Source organism: Barbus barbus (genome assembly GCF_936440315.1).
Source record: "Barbus barbus genome assembly, chromosome: 12".
NCBI classification, from domain to species: Eukaryota; Metazoa; Chordata; class Actinopteri; order Cypriniformes; family Cyprinidae; genus Barbus; species Barbus barbus.
Window position 1 is genome coordinate 23,234,948 of NC_136740.1, and position 27,748 is coordinate 23,262,695.

The 27,748-nt window shown below is 38.1% G+C and overlaps 2 protein-coding genes across 4 annotated transcripts; both read right to left on the reverse strand.

Moving 5' to 3' along the window:
• Positions 1-204: 204 nt before the first annotated feature.
• On the reverse strand, positions 205-17,657 carry LOC306878510 (serine/threonine-protein kinase 40-like). The gene is made up of 11 exons (XM_079430954.1): positions 17,418-17,657; positions 14,565-14,691; positions 14,111-14,196; positions 12,979-13,122; positions 11,725-11,949; positions 11,292-11,344; positions 6,792-6,907; positions 4,815-4,959; positions 4,285-4,404; positions 3,948-4,032; positions 205-3,654 (listed from the first exon to the last, which is right to left on the reverse strand). The coding sequence occupies exons 2-11, from the start codon at positions 14,680-14,682 to the stop codon at positions 3,442-3,444; spliced, it is 1,305 nt and encodes a 434-aa protein (XP_079287080.1). The 5' UTR covers positions 14,683-14,691; positions 17,418-17,657; the 3' UTR covers positions 205-3,441.
• Positions 17,658-20,792: 3,135 nt separating this feature from the next.
• Positions 20,793-27,739, reverse strand: LOC306878189 (protein OSCP1-like). 3 transcript variants are annotated; one of them, XM_079430376.1, is made up of 11 exons: positions 27,480-27,717; positions 26,045-26,083; positions 25,381-25,535; positions 24,911-25,078; positions 24,546-24,626; positions 24,274-24,377; positions 23,516-23,644; positions 23,212-23,281; positions 22,890-23,029; positions 21,992-22,055; positions 20,793-21,757 (listed from the first exon to the last, which is right to left on the reverse strand). In XM_079430376.1, the coding sequence occupies exons 1-11, from the start codon at positions 27,589-27,591 to the stop codon at positions 21,638-21,640; spliced, it is 1,182 nt and encodes a 393-aa protein (XP_079286502.1). In that variant the 5' UTR covers positions 27,592-27,717; the 3' UTR covers positions 20,793-21,637. The 3 variants fall into 3 exon arrangements, with proteins under 3 accessions (XP_079286502.1, XP_079286504.1, XP_079286503.1); XM_079430378.1 differs by lacking the exon at positions 26,045-26,083 and having other exon boundaries at positions 20,793-21,785; positions 27,480-27,739; XM_079430377.1 differs by lacking the exon at positions 26,045-26,083 and having other exon boundaries at positions 27,480-27,737.
• Between the last annotated feature and the right edge of the window lie 9 nt (positions 27,740-27,748).

Genomic DNA, 27,748 nt, shown 5'->3' on the forward strand with positions numbered 1-27,748 from the left:
AGGACTATTGAGAATTAAAATACATTTTCAAACAGGGATTATTTGAATGAAACCGTTTTATACTGATGTCATCAAAGAGATGCATTGTTTTTTTTAAAGTGCTTTTAAATACTGGATTTAAAGGAAAAAAAAAAAGATATATATATATATATATATATATATATATATATATCTTTTACACTTCAAATCATAGAGACAAAGTTTTCCATATCAAAGTTTATTGCTGACATGCATGTAGAGATTTGATGAAGTACAAAAATATGTCATTTATACAAATTTGTTTTTCATCTCTGTACAATTACCCAGTTTTTTTTCTTTTCTTTGACACCATTCTAACCAAGCAGCTCACGATATCAAACCTTCAGGCTTTTGACCAGTTTCATCATGTTTTGTTTTACATCAGATTTAGATTTTCCAGTTTTAGTAAAAGACGCAAAAAAGTAACAATTCTAAAGAGAAATCTCCCAATTTATGAAACATCTGCACAAAGTGGCCTAAAAATAAAATAAAATCTAAGTTAAACTTAATGTTCTGTATCTTCCCTTGCAGTGTCTGTTTTTTTGGAGTATTCATCATTTGCAAAACACCCACACCCACTACAATTTCTGCTGCATCTTGGGCACGTCTTGCTAATTAGAATCATGCACTAATTGCTTTGAAATTGTATACAGAGCTAAAAAAAAAAAAAAAAAGTACACTTCTCATGCTGCAGACAGAATTTTGGACATCACGAAACTGTCTATGCAAGGGGGCGGGGGAGTTTGTAGTCACTTGCGTAGGGGCATATTAAACAGAAATATTTTCTAATTTCTTTCATCTAGGTTTTGGGTACAGACTACACAACCACATCAACAGCAGCCATATTGCAACTGTACAAATTTGCTATGATATAATGGCTTTTGTGAGAACTCTACGTGGACCTAGGATATAGCCTTGAGGCACTCCTTTTTGAATATAAGGAAAGGACTTTGATTTGCTCACAAAAAGTCCCTCTCCATCAAGTCACGCATATTATCCACTACAATACTGCTTTACAACCAAATATATTCACATTGAGGTGGGAAAAACTAATGCTTTCAATGGTGGCTTGTGTGGAAACATTGGTGCGATTCTACAGAATAATAATACTCTGCACTGGGTTTTGCACTATTGACGCCCATCCGCCATTACGATGTCTTTCACACTGGCCAGAGTGCTGTCTCATTCTCTCTCGCAAGATAAACTCTACATCGATTCTACATGTCATGCTAATGTGCACGATAACTTAGTTGACTTAAAATAGAGCTATGCAAAGTCAGTCACCTAATTAGTGTAGCTTAATATACCGACAGGATTGTTGCAATAATTATTCAAGAATTAAAAAAAAAAAGAGGGAAAGAGAGACAATAAAACAAAACCTTCACTGAAGATAGAAGGAAACAACGTGAGAGATCACAGCAATGCTTTTGAGTGATACATGATCTCTACATTTACCATGGCAGATGAATTAAAAACAGCAAATAAATTAAAAGGAAAACAGAAAGGTACGGATATACTACCAGGCTGTATGTCTTCAAAAGAGGAAATTAAAGTGGAGATTAAAAGGACAAGCCAAGCTGCTAGTCATGAGCTCAGAGATCTACAGTACTGAATGACCTTTTCATCTAATAACATGAGTGGAGCCAGACAAAGGCATTGCAAACTAAGCCACAGGTCGATGCAAGCCAACCGCCTAGTATACCAAGATATATTCTTGCATCAAAAGTACATATTCACTGCTCACGGTTGAGTTGAGAAATCTGGTTCTGTTGATAATCTAAGGCAAGATATCCCACAGTTATGCTTTATACACATGGGGTAGCTTAAAACAGGACTGAAAAAAAGTCGAATGACATTAAGAATCTGTTTCCTTGCAATATTCTCACACAAGAAACAGATGGAGAGGAGTGGGTTTCATGGCATTTCCTTCCTGATGATCATGAAGCAGTTAATAACCATACATGGAAATGAGCGGTAGGTAAGAGAATAAAAAAAAGAAAAAAAAAGAAACAATCCCCTATGTAATGGGTTTCTTTGTATCACTGTGGCCAGAAACGTTCCCTAGCGGCCAATGCTTGATCCCTGAGCTGCAGCTGAAATCTATGTGGGGAACGAAAGCACCGGAGATACAGGACATGGCAGAAGATGCACTTTGATGGCTTGGCATGCTATCAGAGGGTGAGCGCTCTAGACGGAGGGGCACAAAAGGAAAGGAGGGCTTAAGGGCTGTGCTTAAGGGGCTTATCTTGGCTTAGACTTCCGCATGACTGCCGGCTCAGCCGCCCTGCTTCCTGACAGTTTCATCCCAACACCAGCTGTCCCGTACCTCGTCTTTTCCCAAGCACAGCCCCGCGATGAGTCCCTGTGTGACACACACAGAAATACACAAAAGGACCACCTAGCTCAGCTCTCGAGAGTCCACTGTAGTGGCATATCACTTGATTCAAAGTACATTTCCATTTGGTGGAATGCACAGGAAGTGGTGGTCTTGCACTTTCTGCTGCCTTCTGATTGGACGAAAGCAAGAGGGGAGAATAACGTACCATATCGGCCGGTTTGGATGCCAAGTTATGCTTTTGGACACAGATGCTAGCTGCCAACAGAAACCCATTCAAATAGAGGAAGGAGAAACATGCGCTGCTATGATTTGAGTAATATGAGGTTTTTAGCTTTCTAACTTGTGAAACTTAACATCTTCAATGGAAATAAAGAGAATAATCTTACTTAAAATGCTACCATTTTAGTAGAAGAGGAGGGGGGGAAGCTTATTTAGATTGTGAGGAAAAACCAATCACTGGTTTTGACAATAGTTACACAACCACAATGCTAATGCTCTTGAGCCTGTGCTTGTCTCCCCTCAATATAACGAGTCCTGCTTTCATAAGAATGGAGAGCGTTATTAAAAACGGACTAAGAAAGGAGGAAATGGAGAGAGAGAAAAAAATGGTAAGAGGTAGATTTGCAGTCATAGATACAGATGGGAGCAGAACAGACGAACTGGTTGAGGGGAACAGAACAAAAGGGTTGATCATGTGATCCGAGGCGTTCCTGTAGAAAGTGCTGGGGGAGAGGTGGATGGAAAAAGGGTGGTTGTGTGTGATCTGCTACATGGTTCTGTTGGGGTATTGCTGAAAGTGTGTGTGTGTGTGTGTGTGTGTCAGATTTGGGCAAGGATTGGCATGGTGGTGGTGGTGGTCAGAGTCTCATTTGACCTGTGTCCAGAGTCTGTGTCCTGGGCCGATGAATGGAGCAACAGAGCGCTGAGCTGTTCCTTGGCCCATGTTTGTCTGCCAGACTCACGCTGCATGCTCACACACACACACTCCCACACGTAAACGTACATAACAGAGGGCGCCCAGTTCCGTGGTTCGCTCCACTCCTGGTGACCACCGCCTGCGGGCAGAATGGCGGTGCTACTGCCACCTACAGGAAGTGCTGGGCCAGTATTGCGGCATCCAGGGGGCTGAAGGGTTGAGCGTCGTGACCGAGGCACCTCACCGGAGGCACGTTACCAAAATGCCTCTTGCTGAGGAAGTTCTTGGTCTCATGGATAGTGTTTTTCTCTTCCGCCAACAAGAGCTGTTGCCTCATGTAGTTCTCAAATTCGTACTGAGACGACTCCTCTGTCACTTTCGCCTGGGGGACAATAAAAGAATGTTTCAGCGATAGAAAGTACCTCATCATGTTAATGCAGTTTAAAGAGGATGTTTCTATTATTATCCATGATTCAATGCCACTTAAGGCATTACATATGTTGGACCATATTTATAAGATACAAGTAAAATGAATATGCAAATATGTCAGGTCATACATAAATGGTCCCAATGATTTTAATGCAACATTTTATGCAACAGCATTGTTAAAGCAAACTTTTTTTTGACTCCGAGTCATCCTTCCATATTACTGTAACATCTACAAGCGGTACTGACCTCCTGAAGATGTTCGGGGTGGTTAAGCTGATCGTCTATGTCCGGCACCACTTGTAGAGGGCCGCTCAGTGAGGACACAGATTGCCTATTTAAAATAAATAAACATAAATCAGTCGATGACAAATGGGAATTTTCAGATCTACAGCCAAGAAACCTTTAAATGCATGACTGAAAACTGCACAGGATTGCAAAAATGTGGTGAGACAACATCGCTGACCCAAAATGACATCATCCCATCACATGAATTCCTAACAAGTTATGTGAAATCTAACAAGAAGTCTTGGCTAAAAATGGAACTATAAAGTTGATCTCATTTCAGATGAGAGATGAGACGCACCAGGCTGCGATGATGCCGCTCAGAGACTCAAGCACCTCGGTGGCAGTGAGCCTCTGCTGGGGGTCAAGCACCAGAAGCTTCCTGATCAAACACACTGTACTTTCTGAAACCCGCCCATCCCTGCGCAAATGACACGGGCACAAAGGCACATTAGCATTTCCATCTGCAAAATTTTTTTTTTTTTTTTTCCTTCGTTTGAAGGAATAGCTCACCAAAAAATTAAAAAGATAAAATTTAAGCTGTTCCAAACCCGTATGACTTATTTTCTTCCATGGAACAAAACTTTTAGGCTTCAGACAGGGTGAAAAAACACCATAAAAATTGTCCATTCATCTTCTGAAGTCATACATCAATTATACGTGAGGAACAATTCAACAGAAATCTTGACATCTAATGTCATGAAGAACATAAGTGTTTTTAATTTTTAGGTGAACAATCCTTTTAAACAAGGGCCATCACAATATTTGCCAATTAACATTTTTCAACAATTAATTCCTATCAAAGCACAGAAAGACAATGGATATACTCACTCAGGGATGGAGTACTCTGCTGCTTTGATCTTGCGGAAGAGCTCTTGAGGTATACTGTCGTAGAACGGGAACTGGCCATAGAGCATGGTGAACAGCACCACACCGAGCGCCCACATATCACTGGGTTTACCACGGTATGGTCGACCTACATGGAAGCACAAAGTGCCATTTTTACAAGCAGCTCTACAACAGTTTGCTTATTCAGTCAGACTGGAACTTTTTCTTGGATGAGTAGTGAAAGTGTACATATAAAACGTATGCTACCAATAGTGTCAAAATCTTATAAAGTCCCCCAAATCCTGTTCACACTCACTATACTGCTTAGTTTACCACCATAAATGGGCAGAACACAATGTGCCAAAGGAGTACAAATGAGTTATGGGAGCTTTTAAAAGAGGGGTTAATTGGGTAGGTTTCTGTTTAATAAACAGCGTGATTTGTATGGTATATTTTTCTGTAAGGTACAATTCTCTGCTTCTACTTTGACCCTACGCAGGAGAAAGCGAAAGAGAGGGAGACGAGAGAGTGAGCAATGGAAAAACGGTGAGAGGACGAGAGCGAGAGAGAGAGAGATAGGGAGAGAGCAGGAAGAGTAGTTCCTCTCTGCATGAGTCATTGTGATGACTCACTGAAGCAGCTCTGCCTTTGTTCTGCTGTCATATTTGGCTGATTTACTCCCGGTTTCTTTCTGTCATTTTACTGTGAATGGAGACCGCAAACAAGAGCTCGACTGCGCCTCGATTTAACATGCATGCTCGGAATTCACCATCTAACCAGAGCCTACATGCATAGAGGTCTTGGAAAAACCCCGAAAACACATGAAAGACAGTTCTGGAAAGGTGGTGCGGTTTGATATTTTAGCTAGCGAGTCAACTAAACAAACAAGATTTAAATGCATGGATCTTCAACTTCGTAATGTACAAATACCCCTCTGCAGGCAAAGTTCATTTCACAAAAAAAAAAAAAAAAAAAAAAAAAAAGTCCACAAACAAACTTTTGGATAAAATAGACATTTTTGAATTATTTGCTTAAAATCAAAGTCACATCGCTTCATTTAAGTCTTTCAATGAGCTGATGGTGTCTTTGAATTGAGCAAAAAACAAAGCATCTCAGAAGGCAACTGTGATGCCTTTACGCACAGGTTTTGGATAGCATATGAATGTATTTACATACTTTATACATCATAAATGACAATCTTAATTGCTTTGCAATGTAAAAACTAAATCGAAAGAGAGGCATGTAATTACGTTTTAATTTTACTTAAATTACAATGTGAGGGGAATAATGAGACATTTATTTTCTATAAAATAGTATATATTTTAGGAATATAAATGTTAATAAACATTATTATTTTATAATATAATATTAAGGAATATTTTAGGTTAAATACAAGCTAATCTCTATTGACAGTTTTTGTACCGCACCGATTTTTTTTAAATCTCCAAAAACAATACTGACTAGCCACTTTTAAGTTTGCGAAAACCAAAAAAGGTAAAAATAATTTGCGCATTAACTATTCAGTAGGGCTAACTGGACTGTGCTACATAAACATTTGACAGATAAGATAAACAGCGAGCCCCAAGTATTGAAATTACATCACTTGAGTGAACTTCAATTCCGCACAGAGAGAGAGATTGTTTGGAAAGATAAACCTTGATACAACCGCTGTTAATTTGATCCGTCGCACTGCCGAGATCTGCTCGAGGCCATGACAACGAGCTTAAGGGAAGAGTTTTGGTATCGAGTCGTTGAGCTAACAGGTCAAGTCTTGCGGCACACAACACACATAATGACTTCAATAAACTAACTATTGCTCATACATGCTGACGGTTTGTCACTGCTGTCCTGATTAGGGCCATGTAGGTGGTTGGGTTTATGAGCTTTGATTACAGTGGTGACATGGAGGGTGAGTCATGTGAATCACACACGTAAACATACACACACACACACACACACACACACAAGCTGAATTCTCACCGCTCAGGACATCTGGGCTGATGTAGGCTGGACTACCTCGCTGGTCTTTTAACAGATCTTCCTCACTCACCAAATGTTTGCCAAGGCAAAAGTTTGTGATGGTGATCCGATGGGTCCTGCATCACACAAAACACCAATGACGTCAAACAACAACCATGAGTCCTCACATCAAGTCCTCACACTGTTTAGATTAAAAAGATAGCTTGTGAAATCTATGATGTGCATCTTAGTAAGCATGTCCAGGTCATATTTGATCACAAAATCAAAAGGAAAAAAGAAAACTATTTTGAATAAAAGAAAATTAGTTAGGATGTTATTTTTATATGACAATCTAGCTTGTCCTTAAGAGAAGCATAAAATAAAAATTAAATTAAAAAAATTAAATTAAAATTAAATTAAGATGGTTAGAGGGGAAGAGTCTGGCAACATCAGCCAAAATAATATATATATATAAAAAATATTTTTCCTTGAATTTCTGTTGTGTTTTATGAATTTAATATGATTGTGATTGTGTGTGTATACATGTATACATAAAAACACATTTTTTACACTATACATGCATATCAAAACGAAACTCTAACTGTAGTTAGGTGAGTCGTGTTTGTATCCGTGCAAACATGCCTCTGATGTTTTTGTCTATGTCATTAAATTTAATCTGTGGCAGGGAGCCATTCTGCCTTTCCAGAAAGCAGAACCCAACATGACAGAACACACAATGACTGCAATTGACAAACAAGTGAGTCACCTGTGGCTTCTCACAAGCTCAGGGATGACTAATCTTTGCACTTCAGAAATGAAAGAACAACACTTTTTTCAGTGACAGGCATGCAATGAAAACAAGCTCTCTAACATACACAGAAATGCTTTCACGTAAAAAATGCATTCACATTTACAATGAGCAAAACTAACACGTCAGCTGACAGAGCTGAACCGGGGGACCTCCAATGTGAGAATTCACACAGTAACAGCTGTAATCTCCCTTAACTAAAAAAAACCTCCACCACTACAGCTACATCCTCTTTTCCCATGCTTCCCCAGTTACGCTCTCACTTTCACACCCTGAAAGTGACTGTCACACTTACGCCTAACAGCTACAAACAGGCCCGTTCCTGAAGCTTGATTTTTTTTCCCAGCAGAGTTTTTTACTGATTTAAAGCTGTTTACCATCTTCATTAAAAAGGAGGGTCATGATTATATTAGATTAGAAGAAAAAAGAGATTAGTCACAATGGACTTTGTGGAAAAAAAAAAAAAAGTTCAGTCTTTCCAACCTACCATCTATCTGTACCAGTTATAAATAGTTTTCAATTTCAGTTTACTTTTAGTGTTGCATTAATTTATCAAATGCAACAATATTTCCGTGCATGAACTGGATCTGCTAAGCTCCAGATGGCTCACACATGAGGTCAAATTATTGATGATTCGGTAAAGTTTGTGGTTCAAGGCATTTGAACAATATCAAAAGTTTTGTTTAATGATGGTTAGATGAAGCAAACTAAACTAACTTCATTTGTTTAATCTTGTATGGCTTTTTTGCAAGGCAGTTTCTTGTTGTGTTGACCATTTCAAATGTACCTAATGTCTAAACCATTTGTTCCTGACGCACCATTTCCACTGGTTTTCATCTTCATAATAGTTTTAGCCTTAATATAAGCATTCGTCTGGCTTCATCATGACCATGTGCCTTGGTTCCCGAGCAAAAAGAGTAAGCGAGCATTTCTCCTCAGGACATTCTCATTGCTTACTCTCCTCTTCCTGCTCATGTGAAGAGACCAGAAGCCTCCCGGTCTCTTAGTGCTGCTAAAATTAGTCCCTGTTGATGGGAAAAGTTAAATGGTTTAAACGCAAGAGGAAGTCTCAATGCCGAAATCCGGTCAGAACTGCCTGTGCTGGGTGAGGTTAATGTGGGATTTTGATGCAGTTGTTTGGTATTGGAGTTCCTTTGCTTGGGCAAGCAGTGTTGTAAGAGGAACAAAGCTAATAGTGAAAGCAAATGTGCAGATCAGGCAATTTGTTCACTTTTATAGTCTTTTAGAGTCTTGACGGTGACTGCCATATGGTGTGAAGGAGGGAAAAGAGGTATGAAGTAGTCGCAACAAACGCTTGTGAAATGTGAAAGAAGCTTCTGCACTACAGGCAGTTATTGACAAATTGCTGAGGATAAACAATGCCTGCACAGGTTGATTAGGACCACCAGATTGAGCAGTTGTTTTTGAAGGCCCAAATGTCTTGTACACCATTTTTTTTTTTTTTTTTTGACATGTCATGGACCACTTATGACTAATACCAAGTACTTTCCATTCCACCCAAAGCCAACAGTCTGCTGCCTGGGAAGGGTCACACAGACAGTAGAATCAGAGGGGTATTTGGAGAGAGAAAAGGAGAGAAAGAGAGAGAGCTCTGCCAGTGTTACGGGAGTGTGACTCAGCTCTGAGCTATGGATCCTTTGGCAGAGGGCTGTGTTATCTCCAGCTGGGACACAGTGTTCTGCTTTCTTGCTGAACTGAAGCAGACAGACCAGACTGCTTGGTTTCATCACCATAGGCTCCAGTGATGAGTGCGAGTACATGTGGATGTTTTCTTTTTCGTTCAGCAACGATATACCGGTCCGTGCCTGTCCTTTTAATTGACTCCCGTGGAAAGGCGTAAAACGCTTGACTCAACAACGGCACATGCAAGATATTAATACGAAAAAAAAAAAAAAAAACAATATTGGAAAAAAAAAAAAAAAGAAAAAAAGCCCCAGGCACAAATGCACTGAAACTCACGTGTTGCTAAATTTTCATATTTTATGATTTCCCAAATCCCAAAAGTTTTTTTGCATTGCATCTTGGTAGTTTACCAAGCTAATTTATTTTTAGCTTTATTCTGAATTTGAATTTACCCAGTGTATTTGATTTTTGCTTTCCTGTCACTTCTTAAATCAACAAAACTATAAGAGAAAGGAAGTAGGACGGGAAGTGACACAATGTCTCCTCAAGCAAGATTGCACAGCCACAGCTCTGACATTTACCTTTTCACACAAAAATTTGAATTCTAAGTGCAAACACCAGCTTTAGTAATTGGTGGGCATGCAAGTCTATAAATAAACTCCAAAGTGTTGCCCACAAAGTTGCCAGGCACATTACTGAGCGAACACCACAAACATAAAAACCACTTTGACACATGCTCTTCCTTGAATGTCTATTTGTACACTACCATTCAGAAATTTGGGTTTTGCAAGTTTAGTTTTTTTTTAAAATACTTCTGAAAGAATTTTCTTATGCTCACAAGGTTGCATTTATTTCATAAAAATACAGAAACACGCTATTTATTTTATATTATAAATATTTATTTATATATTACATTTTTAAAACAACAGTTTTTTTTATATTTTCTATTTAAATATTTTGTAATTTTAATCATTTATTCCTATAATGGGAACCGAGAATATTCAGCCACTACTTCAGTATTCAGTGTCATAGGATCATTCAGAAATAATTCTAATATGCTGATTTGACACTTAAGAAACATTTCATTTTATCAGTGGTAAAACCATGCTGCTTAATAATTTTGTGGAAACTGCTAAACTTTTTAGGACTCTTTGATGAAGTTCAAAAAGCGCTTTCTTTGCATTGAATGGTAGTGTAGTCAGAAGCATGGTAGTTGCTCAAAAGAAAGAAAAATCACTCTAAAAATTATTTACTAACAGAAAAACTTCCACTTTTTTGCTGTAGGCTTGATGAAGGGGTTAATGTCAGAAAAGGTGCATAATGCATACCTTCAATTCAATCAGCCAGGACACAAGAAGTACAGTTGCTCGTAAAGAGACGAGGAAAGAAAGAGGAGATAAAAGAAACAGGCTCCACTCCTCCTCTCACTACACATGCCACTGAGCTTATATGGTGTGACTGGTTTCATAATTAGACAAGCTGTGCACTTATGTGACCGAACTACAATATGCGAGAAGTCAGCAGCAAGCAGCACATGCTGGCAAATGTGACAGGCAGAACTGAGGATTTTCAATTAGTCAGTGAGTCTCTCATTCCTGGGGACATTTGAAATGGCAGAGACAACAGAACTGTGGTTAGAAGCGTACCCGTTCCACACACATGACAGAAAACACACATACGCATATGGTGTTTGGAGAGGGTCTTTATGGATGAGGGATTGGGAATTCCGCTAGGCCTATCCGATTCACAATGCTTGCCGACCTCAGATGCCTTCAAGCAAGCATGTGCAGTTTCATCAACCGCCCCCCCCCCGGCTCCATCATCCTCTCCTTTTTTCCAGAGAACGAACCAGGGGCACGTTCCATGCCTACTCGTTTTAACTGGGATAGCTTCCCACTGCTCACTCCCCCCTCCCTTTTAAGCCTGAGGGGATGAATCACACTCTCACTAAGAGCTCAAGAGGAGACAGGTCAATGAGGCCAGACGGTACTCCATGAAACCCCAACAGAGGGCTGAGCGCACAGAAAACTCCGCCGGCACAGCAGGTAAAAGAAAGAGAGGAGTCTTACCTTTTATTAAGCACCATGTTTCCAAGCTTCAAGTCTCTATGCACGATGTTCTTCTACAAAAGGCAAAAACAGTGAACAGTTATTATATATATACCTAAAGATGTTGGTTACACTTTGGAGAGCGTGCAACCTGACAATCACCATTGCGGTATATTACAGAAAACCGCCATGCACCATCATCCAACTTAATTTAGGGTAAATCACACAGTAAACATAAAATTGCAGAAGTTAAATGGTTGCACATGAAATTTGACAAACTTCCAAATAAAACTAAATATTCAAAGAGGAAAAAATGGCAGGACTTATCAATGGGGAAACCAGAGTAGGTAAACAAACTCCTGACCTTGACCTTGCTAGCGCCATTAAGAATGTTGTCAAGTAAAAACAGACATTTTTGATTTCACATTGACTTTAAAACCAGTTGGCAGCTCACCTTATGCAATGCCTCCACCACTCTCACCACATCATAGAAAATAACGATGGCCTCGCGCTCACTCAGTCGCTTCTCTTTGATGACGTAATGCTGCAGGTTGATGAGGTCGGCCGTCTTGTCGCTGAAGTCGTGGGCACAGAGGCAGTCAAGCACCAGACAGATTCGTCTCTTCATCTTCCGCACTTTGTTGGCATCCATGTCCTCGATAATCTCACAGGAGCGGTCCTGTGATGGAGAAGTGAAAGAGATAATGCGTTAAAGTTTTGTGCTGAGAATAATTGCAGGGACAGCATAAAAGACTTTACTTCAGACAGCCCAGCAGTGCATTTAACAATGTGCAACAAAGCAAACGAACACATAACTGCACCATTAAGCTTTTGAATGGATCGAACGAAGAAAATAAAGGGTTTAAAGAACAAGATGACGCTAATGTACTGGTGGTACAAAAAGCACAGCAGTGATTCTCCTGTATGCCTCGCCAAGTGCAACAGCTTGAATGATGAAAGCCCTCCTTCAGCCACCTGAGACTGGGGTCAAACGAGGGCCATGAATCGATCGATAGTGTGGCTTGTGTTTGCAATGACTGTGCCTTCGAACACAAGAAGCGATCCATAATTAACTGGCCCATTCTAGAGAGAAGCTATAATAAACCAGTCAATACTGCGAGCTTCAATGAATGGCTGTGACAACACAGTACGGCTTGTTCTGCAGCCCATTTCCACCGGGGAAGAAAAGAGAGGTCTAGATATAGTTGAAAAGCAGACGCAAGAGAGAGAGAAAAAAAGAAAGCGTCTTACTCAAAGAGAAAGTAAGTGGTGAGTCACTGCGAGTGCTTTGTGATGAAAATGAAAACAACTGAAGGAACAATGAAGAAACAAATTAAGTTGTGGGACTGAGAACGTACAGTACAGAAGGGAATCTTTAGGCATCTCACAAATCGATTACATTTTGATTCAAAAAAGTACAGCCAGATTCCAAAACAAGTCTTGGTGCATTTCAATTTCAAAAGGCGGATTGTGGACAGATGTGTACTCTGATCAGCTAATAAAAACAGAATTAACGGATATAAGGTGAAAAAATTAAATTCTACATTAGACCGAAACCTTCAAGTTGTTCCAAGCCTGCATGAGTTTCTTTCTTCTGCTGAACACAAAAAAATATATTTTGAAGAATGCGTGTAACCAAACCAAACTATGAATTTGTGCGGCTCAAACCAGGACAATTTAAAAAAGAATCATGAAGCATTGGTCTTACCTGGAAGAGGCCGTGATGGTGCACCACTCCTTCTTGGTTGGAGAGCAGTGACAGTAAAGAATACTCTGTATGCAGGAGCATTTTCCCTTGCCTTTCTTCCTGTGTCTCTCCTGCTGTGTCTCCACGTTCTTCCAGGGTGAGAATCTACAACAAAGGTCGAAGGTAAGAAGACACCACACCACTAGATCCTGTTCTAAACCTTCCTGGGAGTCTCTTATCTTCACAGTGATGGCATACTAAGCTATCAATGATCTTGAGGCAATACAGAGGGTCCATTAAAGTCTTTATCTACAGAGGGGACAAAGGTAAATCCCTCACATGTCCTTCAACACATCTGGACAACCATCTGAGAGACTCTAGACTCAGGGGCATAGAAGAATAGGGTCAAAAGGTTAGACTCCAGGTTGACAAGCACCTTTCAGTGGAACCCCTCCAGTAACAGCCTGGTCCAAAAACAAAGAGGTTTGATGGTCATCTCTGAACCAGAGTCGGTCATGAATTGGACAGTATTGTGGAGATTTGTTGTGGCAGGTCAAAGGTTCATGCAAACAGTGAGACACACAGGGGCTTTTGTGTTCAGAAGCGGTCTAACTTCCCTGGTCAAGACACGTTTGAATCACATAGGAGGGTTTTTGTAAACTGTATTTCTGTATCACCTCACATCTGGTTTTAAAAGCCATTTTGGCTGATCTGAAACCCAATTAAAATGTAAACAGGGACAAAAATGTTGTAGGGCTGGGTAAAAACTTTTCTTTTTTTTCTCAATTAATCATGATCTTCAGAAAGAACTCTGAATGATCCTTCACTGAATCCATCATAAAATATTAAAACAATTAACAGTTATTGTAATACTAAAAACTGTAATAATGTTTCACAATGTTACAGTTTTTACTGTATTTGATAAAATGAGTATAGACTTGAAAAAAACACCCAAACTTTTGAACTTTTAATAACTGAATCAGCTCCAAAGTTTTGCGATAGTATCACTCTCTACCCCTCTATGCAATGCGATCACAAATAGTCACACGACATGAATTTGGAGCCAGATATAAATGGTGATCTGTCTCACCTGACCACTTGTGCTCCCCCAAGATGTTAACACCATGTAAACAAGGCCTAAAAAAGTACTCACTTTTAGCTGGTAGAAATCATCCGTCCCATCCTTTCTGGCTAGACACTGCACTATACTCTGCACGGGAGAGTTTCCCAGCCGTGGGCCTGTTGAGATGGGGAGGAATAAAGAAAAGAAGTGTGAACAGATGCAAAAGTTAGTACAGAGCACAGCAATTCCCCTTGAGGCCAATCATAAATACTCTTATCACAGCGCCCTGCACTACTACGTCACATTGCTATTTTCAACTGTGATGGGTGCATTTCAAAGGCAAGATGACAGTGTGATAGTGGCACACAGGAAAAGACCTGCAGATTCAGAAGTGAAGCCGTCAATCTAAAACATTCCTGCAATTCTTTTCAAACAGAGGACTCCAAACGGAGCCTATACCCCCCTCCTCCTCATGCCTGCATAGAAACACATAAAAGCTAAGGCTAGTGTTGAAGATTCAATTGCAATACCCTAGGCAGCTTACCTAAAACAAAGGGACCGGCTCTTTTAGCATTGCTGCCAGATATCCCAGGACAAAGGAGCTTGCTGGATCTGCTGGATGACTCTCCGGCCCCTCGTTCCGAAGCACGGCGTTTAGACATTCTGCAGATCTGAAAAGGAGTTGAGAAAGTGTCAATACTTGATACATAAAACACCTTACATGCAACCAGAGAAATGTGACTTCTTTACTAAAATCAAATCTCCAAAGCATCCAAACAAAGCAACCCTATGACACTCATTCAATTCTTGCCTTGAGGGACAATAGCCAATCCAATGAGGTCTTTCAGTACACCATCAACAAAGTGTGAGTTCTAAAGAGGGCAAATAACAGGTGGGGGAAGGAGATCTAGCAAAAGTCATGCCCTCCCCGACACCTCAAAACAGTCAGATGCCATTAAGAGCTCTACGCCTGTATGAATGACAACCCATCAGGTCCATATGCATTTGCATAAACAAAGATTAGCAGCAGGTGTGAACTGTTGATGTGACTTCTGTCTTAGACAATAGAAGCCCATTCACAAATGGCACCACTGACCAAAACTCGCCTGAGAAAGGCAAACGTTCAGCGCCAACGGATCTCAAATTGACTAAAATAACCCATGAATCTAGAACTCTGTTGCTGCAATTCTTGTTTTTCCCCTTTCACTATTTGTAATCCTTCCGTTCCTTAATCTGCATGGGTTTATCTGCAAATCTATGTGGTGTAATCTGCATATTACAAGAATTGCAATACTGACCGGTCTGCAACAAGGAACATTTTGAAAGCAAAAAAATTCAGACATCACAAGCAGTGCATTAATTATGGTCAAACATTCAGGATAAAAGACTTCTTTCAGAGAAAAGCCTGCTTGTTTTATTGGGCTCTTGCATAATCTGATAATCGCTTCTGTGGTTCTACAGAAAGACAAGTGGTGCTACGGACGAATACAGCATGATTCACACAAGCCCTGGGGTTTGCACTGGTAGCAATTTGTCAGAAATATGAAATGCTGCTGTTTGACACCAATGGTAGCGTGACACACGCAGCCTCTAGACATCATATCACGATGCAAGCAGGGGGTGGGAGAGCGCATTTAGCATCGCGGACAGTTCTGCACCCCTTGGGCTCTTCAAAATCAATCTCAACTCTGTTTAAATTAAGGCACAATACAGAGACAGAGCATGAAATCCCATTGATAAAATGACAATCAATGTGCTCTAATAGCAAATACATAAAGTAGAACTAAAATAGCATCTGAATTTTGAATTACAGACAGCTGTGATTCACATTTAAGCTCTAAGCTTGGTCGCATTGTAATTTTGAATGAAGCAGACATTCAAATGTAATTCTGCAACAGATCACACAGCTTGTCTCGAGGACGTAGGAGGGGGTACAGTTGGCAGTTATCGCAGATCATTTCACACGTTTACAGCTTTTTGTCTTTGTGGACCCAGACTGTTGACAATGTGACGGACGGGGGTGAGAGACGTGCTTGCTTTCTCATCAACCTTTTTGACATGCATTATTGGAGATCTGACATGTTTAAAGCACCACGGTTTGATGCAAAGACCGTGTCTGTGCATTGGCACAACCAAGGCTGAGAATGTGGCAAGCAACCTCACAGGAAACGAAAGACATCATGGTTGGTATTAAACCATCTGTAATAAGTTTAGGTCACGCCAGACCTGAATGCAGTTTAAATGATCTCATCGACAGCAAGGTGCACGTATGCTTGCAATCTTGAATCCAATTCAGAGCTACTGAATGGAATTCTTAGGAAACGCACATCAGTAAACAGAAAACTGTCATTAGTTCTTCTCTCACCCTCCTGTTGTTTCAAACATGATGTTTTTCTGTGGAACACAAAAGGAGATGCTAGACGATCTCAGTCAGCATTTGCTTTCATTGTATTGGGAAAAAAAATAATGGAAGTGAATGGTGACCAAGGCTGTTAATCTCTAATACTAACATCATCTTTCATCATCAGTGTTCCACTGAGCTAATAAAAATCACAGAGGTTTGTAAAAACAAATGATGAACAATCCTTCGGTTTTTTTGTGAACCATCCCTTTAACAACAACATGCTGATGATGAAATCATGCTATATGAAGGATTAATCATACTGCTTTGAATTCATCAGACTGAATGGATGCAGTGTGGTCATCTTATGGCACTTCATCAGAGAAGTGAAATATCATCCCTGCATGATTTAAACGCTCTGATCCACACAGTAGCAGAACATTGTAATATTGTATTAGATCTAAATATACTAGCTGCGACTGCATGCCTTGCAAACTTGAGAACCTGACAACCTCCGAGCACCGGCTGGGAGCTTGATGCAACCCGCGCGTTTTTGCACACGTTTTGTTTGATATTTGGATGTGTACGATTTGTGGTGTGTAAAAACAAGTGACTAATGTTTCAATATATAGTGAAAACGACAGCAGAGGGAATAGAGACAGGAGCACTGCAATATGATCACAACAGAGTACACGGCGTACACTAACGAACGCTGTCAACCAGCTACAAGTAAAATTATAACAATAACCACTGATATAAATGACTTATATAAGCGTGTGTAAGAAAACAAAGCTCGCGTTCTTATTAATACAATATGCGTACTCGAGTCGTCTAACATTTGTAAGCGAAACTTGCTTATTTTACTTTGTATGCTTGCTTATATAAGTTAGTCCATGTTGCAACACGTTTAAAAGACGACAATTTAATCGTTGCAAAAGCGCGTTTATCTGAATTTCAAGACGAAATTAAAGACCAGAAAGCCAATGAGTTCACCGTGTCCCTTTAACGAACTGTGAAAATCTCCTCAGCCGACCGACGGGCCATTTAACAACTTACCAAAACCGCCGAGGGAATCCTCTGTCGTACACTAATTCCCACTCATTTCTGGCCGATTAAATGTTCAGCAGGGGTGCACCGACATTTATACTCCACCACGAAGCGGTTAGTTTCAAGCGAACCGGAGAAATTTCACGTTAACCAACAAGGGTTTTGAAGGAAAAGCCTTCTTAGGACAACTGATCACATCTTTCCATAGCAGCACCACCTGACAACGGAAATGACGCACATGCTGTGAGTGACGGAGCAGCGCGGCCAATAGAAAACGTTGTTTGATGTTCCCGCCCCCTTACGTGCGTTCTTGAGATTGGCATTCTTCGCTAGTGTGGAATGATAAACGTACGCACTATGCAAATGAGCTGTAGAGTACTACTGTATAACTCCAGTCAAGTTTTGACAAAGGTGCAGTGTTTGTTTAAAAAAAAAGATGTATTACGATGGAAATTAATCGCCATACACGGAATTAAGTAATAAAACCTGACTCTTATTAGCAAAACTTGATATAGCCTACACATTTATTCTAGAGTAGCTACTTGGAGAAAAAAAAAAAAACTTTATGTATGCAAAAAATTATTTAGAGTAATCTGAACAGTTTTCCAATACATTTTCGTGCAGGCTCTGACTTCCTCACGTTTGTTTTTGCCTATCATCACACAGTATGGGTCAACAGCACTGGTTTATAATAGTTAATGCTATCTATAATAATAATTATATAGATCAGTGTCAACAACTGCCAGAAACAACATAATATGCCAAATATTTATAATAAATATTTTTAAACATAATTATTTACTAGCAAATTATGAATGAAAGTAGTTTTTAGCTCCATCATAGTAATGTTTCTAAAATATGCATGTGTATTAATATAATAAAGTTTTGAAATTTTGCTAAAATAAAGAGAATCATTAAATATATGTTGCATTTGTGTTAAGAACATTCTAGAAATAATGTTTAATTAATTTAATAGTGGAAATGTTGTCACTTTAAGAAACTGCAGATAAGTGTCAAGAATCAGTGTCAGGTGAAATAAACATGACACATCGATTACATCCAAGACTAAAGGGTAAATAGATAAATGATAATCTACCTCTGTTCATGTAAGTACAGCGAAGCTCTGGGGTTTCTTGCATTCACAAGACCCTTGATATCGTATCCAATTTTAGATCCCCCAAAACTAACGGCTTCACCCACAACAGCAAGTTTCAATTCAGTGGGCTGGTGCAGAACTGCATGTCAAACAGAGAGTGTTTTAAAGGGCAGTAACTGATTTAAGGCTGTGCTATCTTCCTGTTTTGACTCAGCATGGCCTTTGCCTTAAACCACATGAAACACTTTTATAAGCCTGTGGCTAAACATTGGCCAACCCACGGTGTGTGGGGTGGAAACTGTGAATCATACTTTACTAGTGCCCATGTCTGATAAAGAAGCAGTGGAATTTGAGAAAGACTGCAAGGACAATTTCATGAGCACACTCCTTACTATAACGTCTGGACTTAGCATTCATAGTCTGTCTCATTACATGTATTCCTTTACTTTCCTTCAAATAACCATCTCTTGTTCTTGGAATAAGTGTTGTACTGGAATAACAATATATTTAAAACATAAAAATTTGGTTATTTGTGTCATTATTAAAATATTACTATAGTTTTATCCTGCAAAATCACAAATTAAGAAGAAAATTTAATGTTGTGCTTATATTTTTTGTGTAATTTGTACAACATGGAGGCTTTTTGTGAACCTTCATCCAGTTTCTCAAAATAGGATTATGTATTTTATTTCCACAATATTTCCAAGAAATAATAAATCATTCAGTTATAGCTTCACTCGAAAATATGCTGAGATCTGACATGTGTCCAAATGATTGTACCCATGTCAATAAATATGAAAGCCATCATTTAACAAAAAAAAAAAAACATAATTTATAATTCATTTCTAAATTAATATAATCTATAATTTTATTTTAATATTATTTACATATTTATCAAGCAATTTCTAAGTGCAAATAGTTTCAATGCTTTTTGTTTGTTTTTGTTTTTCCGCGCAGTGTAAGTGAAATGACTTGAATGAAAATAAATTAATTTAGTTTTTTTTGTTGTTGTTGTTGTTTTTAATAATATTCATGATGTTCTGGAAGATCAAGTGCCCCAGAAATGCAGCAGTGCACAGTCACATCATGTCAAAATAGTTTACTGTGGGAGTCAAAAAAGCACAGGTAATGAATATTAGAAGATTTTTCCCATGGAGGAACAACTGTGACAGCATTTAATTCATAACTGTGTGGGTGAGAGATTCGTCTACCGCGACTATTCAAATGAACACAGGGGTTTTCAGTATTGCTTGTCTGGAAAAGTCATAACAAATCAAGTGCTTAAACAGCATGTGCCATAGAGAGACTTGGAGAGTTAGGGGGAAAATGCAATAACAGGAGCTTCTTTTCATAAAGTTTACATTCCCTTCACATAAAACCAGTCAGATTTAGGCCTATTACAAAATTCTGTGCTGGGAGTTCAAAATGTTTAAATGTAGCCTACACACTAAAACTCTAGCGTATCAAATGTCACAAGCTTACATTGAAGTGACTACTTCTTAGTGACTATTTCTATAATAATAATAAAAAAAAAAAACATTACATTTGTGAAAAACCAAAGTACTTTCTGTTTCTAACTAAGATGTCAACAACGCTGCATTATTCCATTGGGCCATCTAGTGTTCACAAAGAAGCACTGTCCTATTTGATTTTGTGTAACTTCCTCTTTGAACGATTTTCTGTTTACCTTAAAGGAACAGTTTAGCCAAAAATAAAAATTCGCTCATCTCAGGCTATCCAAGATGTAGATGAGTTTGTTTCTTCTTTGAAACATCTAATATAAACATAACAATTATACACAAGTGTTATCCTCTATCCATAATAGGCCTATTGCATATCCGGTGAAAAAGACGTCTTGTCGGAAACAGAAATATGCACAAATCAAACACTGTTTATTAGCGTTTATGGACTATGTACTATATTTGGGCCAGAAGTGATGGTATAAAGTTAAAATGCTTTAGTGATGGATTTGTTTCTTAAAAACACAGCTTTTCACTTCACAACATCAATAGATGGCCTGAAGTTGTGTGAATTACTTGTGGATTATTGTGATGTTTTATCAGCTGTTTGGACTCTCATTCTGACGGCACCCATTCATCCATTGGTGAGCAAGTGATGTAATGCTAAATTTCTCCAGTGTTTCCAGTGAAGAATCAAACTTATCTAAGCTACATGTTGGATGGCATGAGGGTGAGCAAAGTTTAATTTTTGTGTGAACTATTACTTTAACAAGAAGGTATTATTTTAAAACATCCATGGAACTTTGGTATATTGACCAGTCATTATTTGCAAAAAGATCTACTTTATTTCAAATTCAAATGAAAACAGCCACAAATGAACATTCAGTACATTAATCTCAATAAATAAGCTCTGTTATGGTTATGAAAAATAAACAATTTCATCCACCATATTGCATTGCTTTCTTTCCATGGAAGGTGGATTCATGTATACATTGTCCCTTTACATAAAGTGACAATTGCACACTCTAAGACATTTTTAATTTCTTGAGCTTGAAACACCTGACTAAAGACAAAAACATACACATATCAATTGTCCAGGGGCTTCCTGTAAACCAGTTTTGGGATATGTACTAAATATTTACTGAAAGTGCACTTCGGTTTCCTCCATTACCCGGTCTTAATCAGCGCTTGTTGTGTGGATGCATATCCTGCACCTCTCGGTTGCATTGAATTCCACGTGCACGGATTGTCCTCTTAGACAACTAAGACAGTGCGGAAAAGGCGTTTTATTCTGTCCACTGAAAGCCTCGCAGACGTTTCTGTGAAGACTGATATCAAACCATTCTCTGAAATACGTGATGATATGGCCTGTGCCTCCTCAGTAGGTCCAAAGTAACTTGACTGAATGAATGTGAAAAAGTGAATATGGTCCCACAGCAAGACGCATATTACATTTCTACACCTGCCATTTGCATTTCTCACATTTGGTGGGTGACAGGAGACCAAAATTGTGTGAAATTCTCAAAGAGAGTCTTTCTTGTCGAGCTTAGCTGTCGTTCTAAATATGTACGGTTGTCACTGTAGCTCCAGACAGCTGAGTAAGACACTGTAGCACTTTATCCTGCTTAACAGCTCAGTCACTCTGCTCAGTCAAAGGGAACATCAAGTTTAAGTCACAGTCCATCCATCATGGCCAGGAGGTCGTCACCCTTGCTGCTGGAACTGGGGGCGGGTTCTCCCGTCTCTCCAAACTCCCCCATGATCTTAGCCAGCTCTGCATTGGTCTGTTTGTCCTGAAATGAGCCAGTCAGAGGTGCATTGCTACCTCCCATGGTTTAAAGTTAACTTAAGACTCAAAATCTTTAGCCTGTCAAAAACCAATTAGACAAGCTGAGATCTTCGTCTCAGTGTGGGTGGATCACTGGTAATCAGGCATTACAATGTTTTTTGAGGCCAAGGATCAAACAGCATTGTGCTGAAACAACCTAAGTGCATTACTGTACAAGCATAAAAACATTCAGCCTTACCTTTGTTGCCTGGATATTAATAACTTCATATGAAAGCTCATCCGGTCTTGATATCAAAGCTTCCCTGTGGGGATAATCAGTGTTTTAATATTTGTATGAAATCTCATGCAAACAAACAGCATCCATTTCACTGATATGTCTAGCTGCACTTTCTTCATACAGTGATGTTTGACTCACAAAACCTGTCAGGAACAAGGCAGGGTCACGTTTTACTCCACAATAAAAAGTAATACATTATATTTTGCATAAAGAACATTTTTTAAAAGCCTATTTTTAGATATATACACATACACTCAGATCTATTGAACTGCATATATACACTGTCGGTCAAAGGTTTAAGGTTTTTAAAATCACAGAATCGCTTATTCTGACCAAGTATGCATATATTTGATCAAAAATAAAATTGTGAATATTATTACAATATAAAATAAGTGTTTTCTATTTTAATATACTTTACAAAACTGAGTTTTCAGCAGCCATTACTCCAGTTTTCAGTGTCACAAGATCCTTCATAAATCATTATAATATGCTGATTTGCCACTCAATATACATTTGTTATTATTATCAATGTTAAAAACAGCTGTGTTGCTTAAAGTTTTGTGGAACCTCATCCTTGCTAAAAAAAAAAAAAGTATTATTAAAAAAAGAAATCTTACACAAACAGTAATATATTCATTGCTAAAACCCATTTAATTAAAAAAAATACTGTATTAGTTATCAGAATCTAATGAGAATCAATACTGAGAATAATAAAAAATAATTTACAAATCAAATGTCTACATATGCTTTCAACAATGGTATTATTTTGCTTTTATTTTTGGGTGAAATACCACTCTTTGTTTCAGTGAGACACACAGTAATACTGAAAAAGTAAAAAAAAAAAAAAAAAAAGACTCACTCTTCCTCTTCGTCAGTGGCAAAAAGGTTCACACGGAAGCCAGAGTCAGTGTTAGTTGATTTCTGCATCTCTAGACCTCCCATTAGTCTAGCAAGCAGGTTCAGCTCTTCTTTTGCCAAGGGATTTGGAGTTGTGTTGACCTTCAGAAGTGTATGAATTTTGTCAAAAATTACATTAGTATAACACATTTTCAATCTTTTTTTTTTTACCGTAAGTTTTTATGATCAAGAGACCTGCATATATAGAAAGCATACAGTTTATCAATGTCAACTATATTTTTTTAAATATAAATAAACAAAGTGTAATCAATTCATAATCCTACCTTGGTGTGCTGTGAGGAGTTTTTGGAGGTTCCAGACATGTGTGTCTCAACAGGGCGGCTCACACTGTACCTAAAAGAACAAACAGGACAATTGTACAGCTGATGCTCCGGTGAAAGGCTACCTGTCTCAGGTTTACAGCTAAATTATTCACATATCAATTAGAGATGGCACTTTGCAACAGATAAAACTTAACGTGATGAATTACACCCCTATATCTGAAGATACACAGAAGGCCTGAGTCATATGATTTCACTACTCAATATTAGTAGAAGTGAGTATTATTAGAAGGTGGTTGATGCTCACATGTTTGTGCCCAGTTTGATGACTCGATCACCATACATTTCAAAAGAACCCTCACGAAGAGCGCCGCAGTAATTGCCACCGTCACGGAACTGCATCCTTCTCACCTCCTCACCACTACAGCTAAACATTCTGGAAATTAAACAGAGTCATGAAAAAAGAGTTAATAAATCATAAATAGATCAAATCAACCATTTTACAGCCTCTCTAGTAAGAAATTATATAATACTTTAAGAAAACATTAATAACTATTATACATGAAGTTTTCTGACCTTATGTTAACTGAGTACAAGATGCAATATTTGAACTTTTAAAATGTATTTGTTGATTAAAAATGATAGCATGGAAGATGGTAAACAATTACACAACCTGGATATATTATACATACTATAAATTCATAAAAAATCGTATCTAAATATTGATGTTGATAAAAATGAGTTCATGGACATGGTTCAACTTCACTAACCTCTGTTAAAATAACTGCTTTCTGTCACAATCTAAACAGAGACCCTGCTATATTTAGAAAATGTCCAAGTCTCTTGATAATGCAATTAACTATAAACCCTTACCGTCAGACTCTGTCAGTTCTAAATGAAGAAGGTGATTTCCGAGCAAACATATGCACAATGCACAACTATGAATAAGAGGCTATTTATTTATAATGTTCAAACTAAATGCTGCAGTTCTCAGCCATTTCAGTGCAAAAATGTGTTTCTGCTGCATTAACTCAAGGAACAGAAGCAGAATCCTATCCTGCTAACCTTATGAGTCCTGGGGTGTGTATCCCATACGGAACAGGGCCTGATGTGGGGAGAACAAATCGCCCATTGGAGTTTTGTACTTTGTCTTTCAGGAAAATTGATACCTTAAAAAAAAGAAAATTAATTAAATTCATATTTCATATCATATTTAAATATATTGATTTTCTGCCCCTTCATAAACATGACCAATACTTTTGGACTTTAAATGTACATATTGGGTTTTTGAGTATTCAGTATTAATGTACATATATCAAAATACAGAAAAGACTTACTCTTATATGCATATCTTGAAAGAAGATGAGGAGTGTCTGTCTAATTAGTTGAAACTCTCCACCAGATAAAGGTGTATAGATCTAGGAGTTACAAGCAAAATACACGTTCAAATCTGACAATTATATAGTAATATAAATTTTTAATTTTAAATATTAACATTATTATTATTATTATTATCAAATACACAACAATTAAAAATATGTAATAATAAATAATATTAATACAATACGAAATAATATTACATTAACAGTTACTGACAATGAAAAAAAATTGTTTATTATAATTAACTAATTGAAAATAAACCAAAAATAAAAAAATACTGAGTAATAGCGCCTTTACACAGAAACTGAAGAGACCATGCTACCTCTACGAGTTGTTTGTTTGTTTCATCCACTTGGCTGAGGATGCTGGGAGTGTCTTTCACAAAGTCCCTGATGGCATCCATGTGGTTAAAGGACACAAGGAGGATGTCTTTAGGGCGAGGACACAGCAGGACTTGATACTTGAATGCCATGGTCATCAAATCATACAGCTGTGCATAGAAAAGTAGTCATTACATATTTCATCTTATTACACACCAGAGGGAGCCATTCAACACTATTTCCCTTATTTTAACTCGATAATATTTAATGACAATTTTAAAGTAAAGATTGAAATAGAATAATATGGGTGAACAGACGCTACTCTATAACTTTGGCACATTTAAAAAAAAAAAAAACTGATCTGTTTACCACAAGGTATTTGTAGAAGGTTCTCACTAGACAAATGTGCAAGGAGATAAAGCAAACAATTAATTCAAGAAAATGACAATTCATCTATGACGTTAGTCTTCACCTTGTCCATACTAGCTTGGTTGAGTCTCATGATGGAAGCGTGAGCGAGTCGGTCGAACACTGTCCTCAGGGCCTTCTTGGAGTACAGCTCCTGTGGTTTGAACAGCTCCTCCAGGAACTTCTTATTGAACATGGTGGTAATAATATCATTCATAACTATGAGAACACAAACACAGAGAGTTGCAGTGAGTCGAAAGCAATTCTGTGCAAATACGAAGCTGAAAACCAAGCAAGCAGAATGCAGTCTGTACTGTAGAAAGCTAGTTTGCCAAGAAAGATAGATAAACAAAAATAACATAAATGTAGTTAAAAATCAAGCTTTACTGTCTTGGCAGATGCTTTCACAGGGAAGCGGGCTGAAAACTGTCATCAAATGTTGACTGAGGAAAACACAAGTGCTAGAAACATATACTGCCATATGGAGGATTTCATTTATATCTCAGTACTAAAAAAATAACTGTATGAGTCTCTTGAATCTTTGGGGTTCATATTCTACAATAGTATTTTTTTTCACGCAAAAACATTCAAAATGTGATATTACAATTGAAACAGTACAGAAACCTCATCTCCCTCTACACAGCGAGTGCCTATGAGAGCTGGCATGTGCACACACACGCTACTTTGCTCTATGGCCAGCAGCAAAGCAAGCAGAACGTTAACAATACCTCTTTTTCTGTCCTCCTCTAGCCAATCTGCTACAGTGGCTACAAAGATTGCAAATCAAAAAGGACATATTTAAAATGTTCCTTGGAGGAAGTTAACTAAAGAGCAGGTAAAGCATAAGCTACATGTATTAACATCACATATGCAAGCAACAAGCAACTTTATCATGTGTTTTGACCTCTGGGGCATCTGATACCAAAGTGTGATGACGGCACAACTGCAAAGTTAAGTTTATTAAGAATATTTCAGAATGCAAAAAAAGACACCGGAAACCCTGATACAGGAACGTATATTAGACAGGAACCCATGATACTGGCAAGCTGTTGAGCAAATGTAATTGAGCCACAGTGTTGCCTGCAAGAGAAGTGAACACATGTAGTACATTTGACATGACAGTTTTAATAAACTACAAGGTGTGAGCGTACTGACAACCTCCATTGTCAAAACGTCTTGGGAATGTTCTTGATTTTTAGATATTAATACACAGTGGCCCTCAAAATATTTATATATCTATTGCATTTTGACATTACACTATAAAAAATCCATAAAAATTCATATATTTTCTTTACAGTGTTTTTTTTACACTTATTTAATTAATTTAAAGTTCGACTACATTGGGTTGTGTTTTAAGGTTAACATAAAATTAATGGATAATGTCCAAGCAGAAAATTACCAGTATCGTTCTTTCTTTTTTTCTCAGCATATTTTGAATAACATTTTTTATTATTTAAAGCAACAAAATAATTTTTGTAAAACATTTCTTAGAAAAGTGTGCTTCTGCTATATAATGTAACTTACTATATCTGATTTCTAAATGCAATGACTCATAATTTTAAGGGTCAACTATGTTTCTATGGACAATCTACCGCATAATTAAAATAGTTTTGCTTATTTAAGGTAAGACACGCCAGGTGAACAGCGTAAAAAAATGACAAATAAATGTCACCATACTTCCCCAGTTGATTGATTTAATTAAAAAAAATAGCTGATTTCTGAAATGTTATGTTTGAATGTGAAAACAAAGTATTAATTAATTAAAAATGTACTAATTTGCATAAATTTACAGAACAGAAATCTGAGCACTGTATAAAGCCAAATTCAAAATTATGTAAGTAAGCCATAACTACAGAGATTTCTGTCTCACATTATGAGAGAGAGAAAACTAAATAAACAAAAAAAACAATGTTCCTGTCGGTCGTGTTTTGCTTTAAATACTGTTGACTACAAAGAATTACATAACGTTGCAAAAAATGGTATGTTTCCTGCATAAGGCTGTAACTGAATGGGCCACTGGATCACTGTATTCAAATACACAGGATAACTGGCTAATTATGCACAGCAATATCAGATAATCCAACAGCTTCTTTAGAAAGATCATAAATACAACGTTTATATGACTTGCTTCATCAGATCCGTGGCATATTAGCTGCCATCTACCTTTCTTCGCTTTGTCTGCTGGGATATTCTGAGCCCGCAGGCGCTGATCCAGGATATAGAGCATTTCTCCACCCAGATTAATGAAGAGCAGAGGCAGCGTTCGCGTCGACATCCTCTCTGGAGACGGATGAAGAGCAGCTAGTATCGGGAAGCAATCACAGATTGTCAATAAAAAGACGCGATCTGCGCTCTCTGCAGAATAAACAAGCGTCTATAAACCGGTTGCCAGGTCACGTCCAACAACAGCCAATCAGAGGCGCGCGTACTGC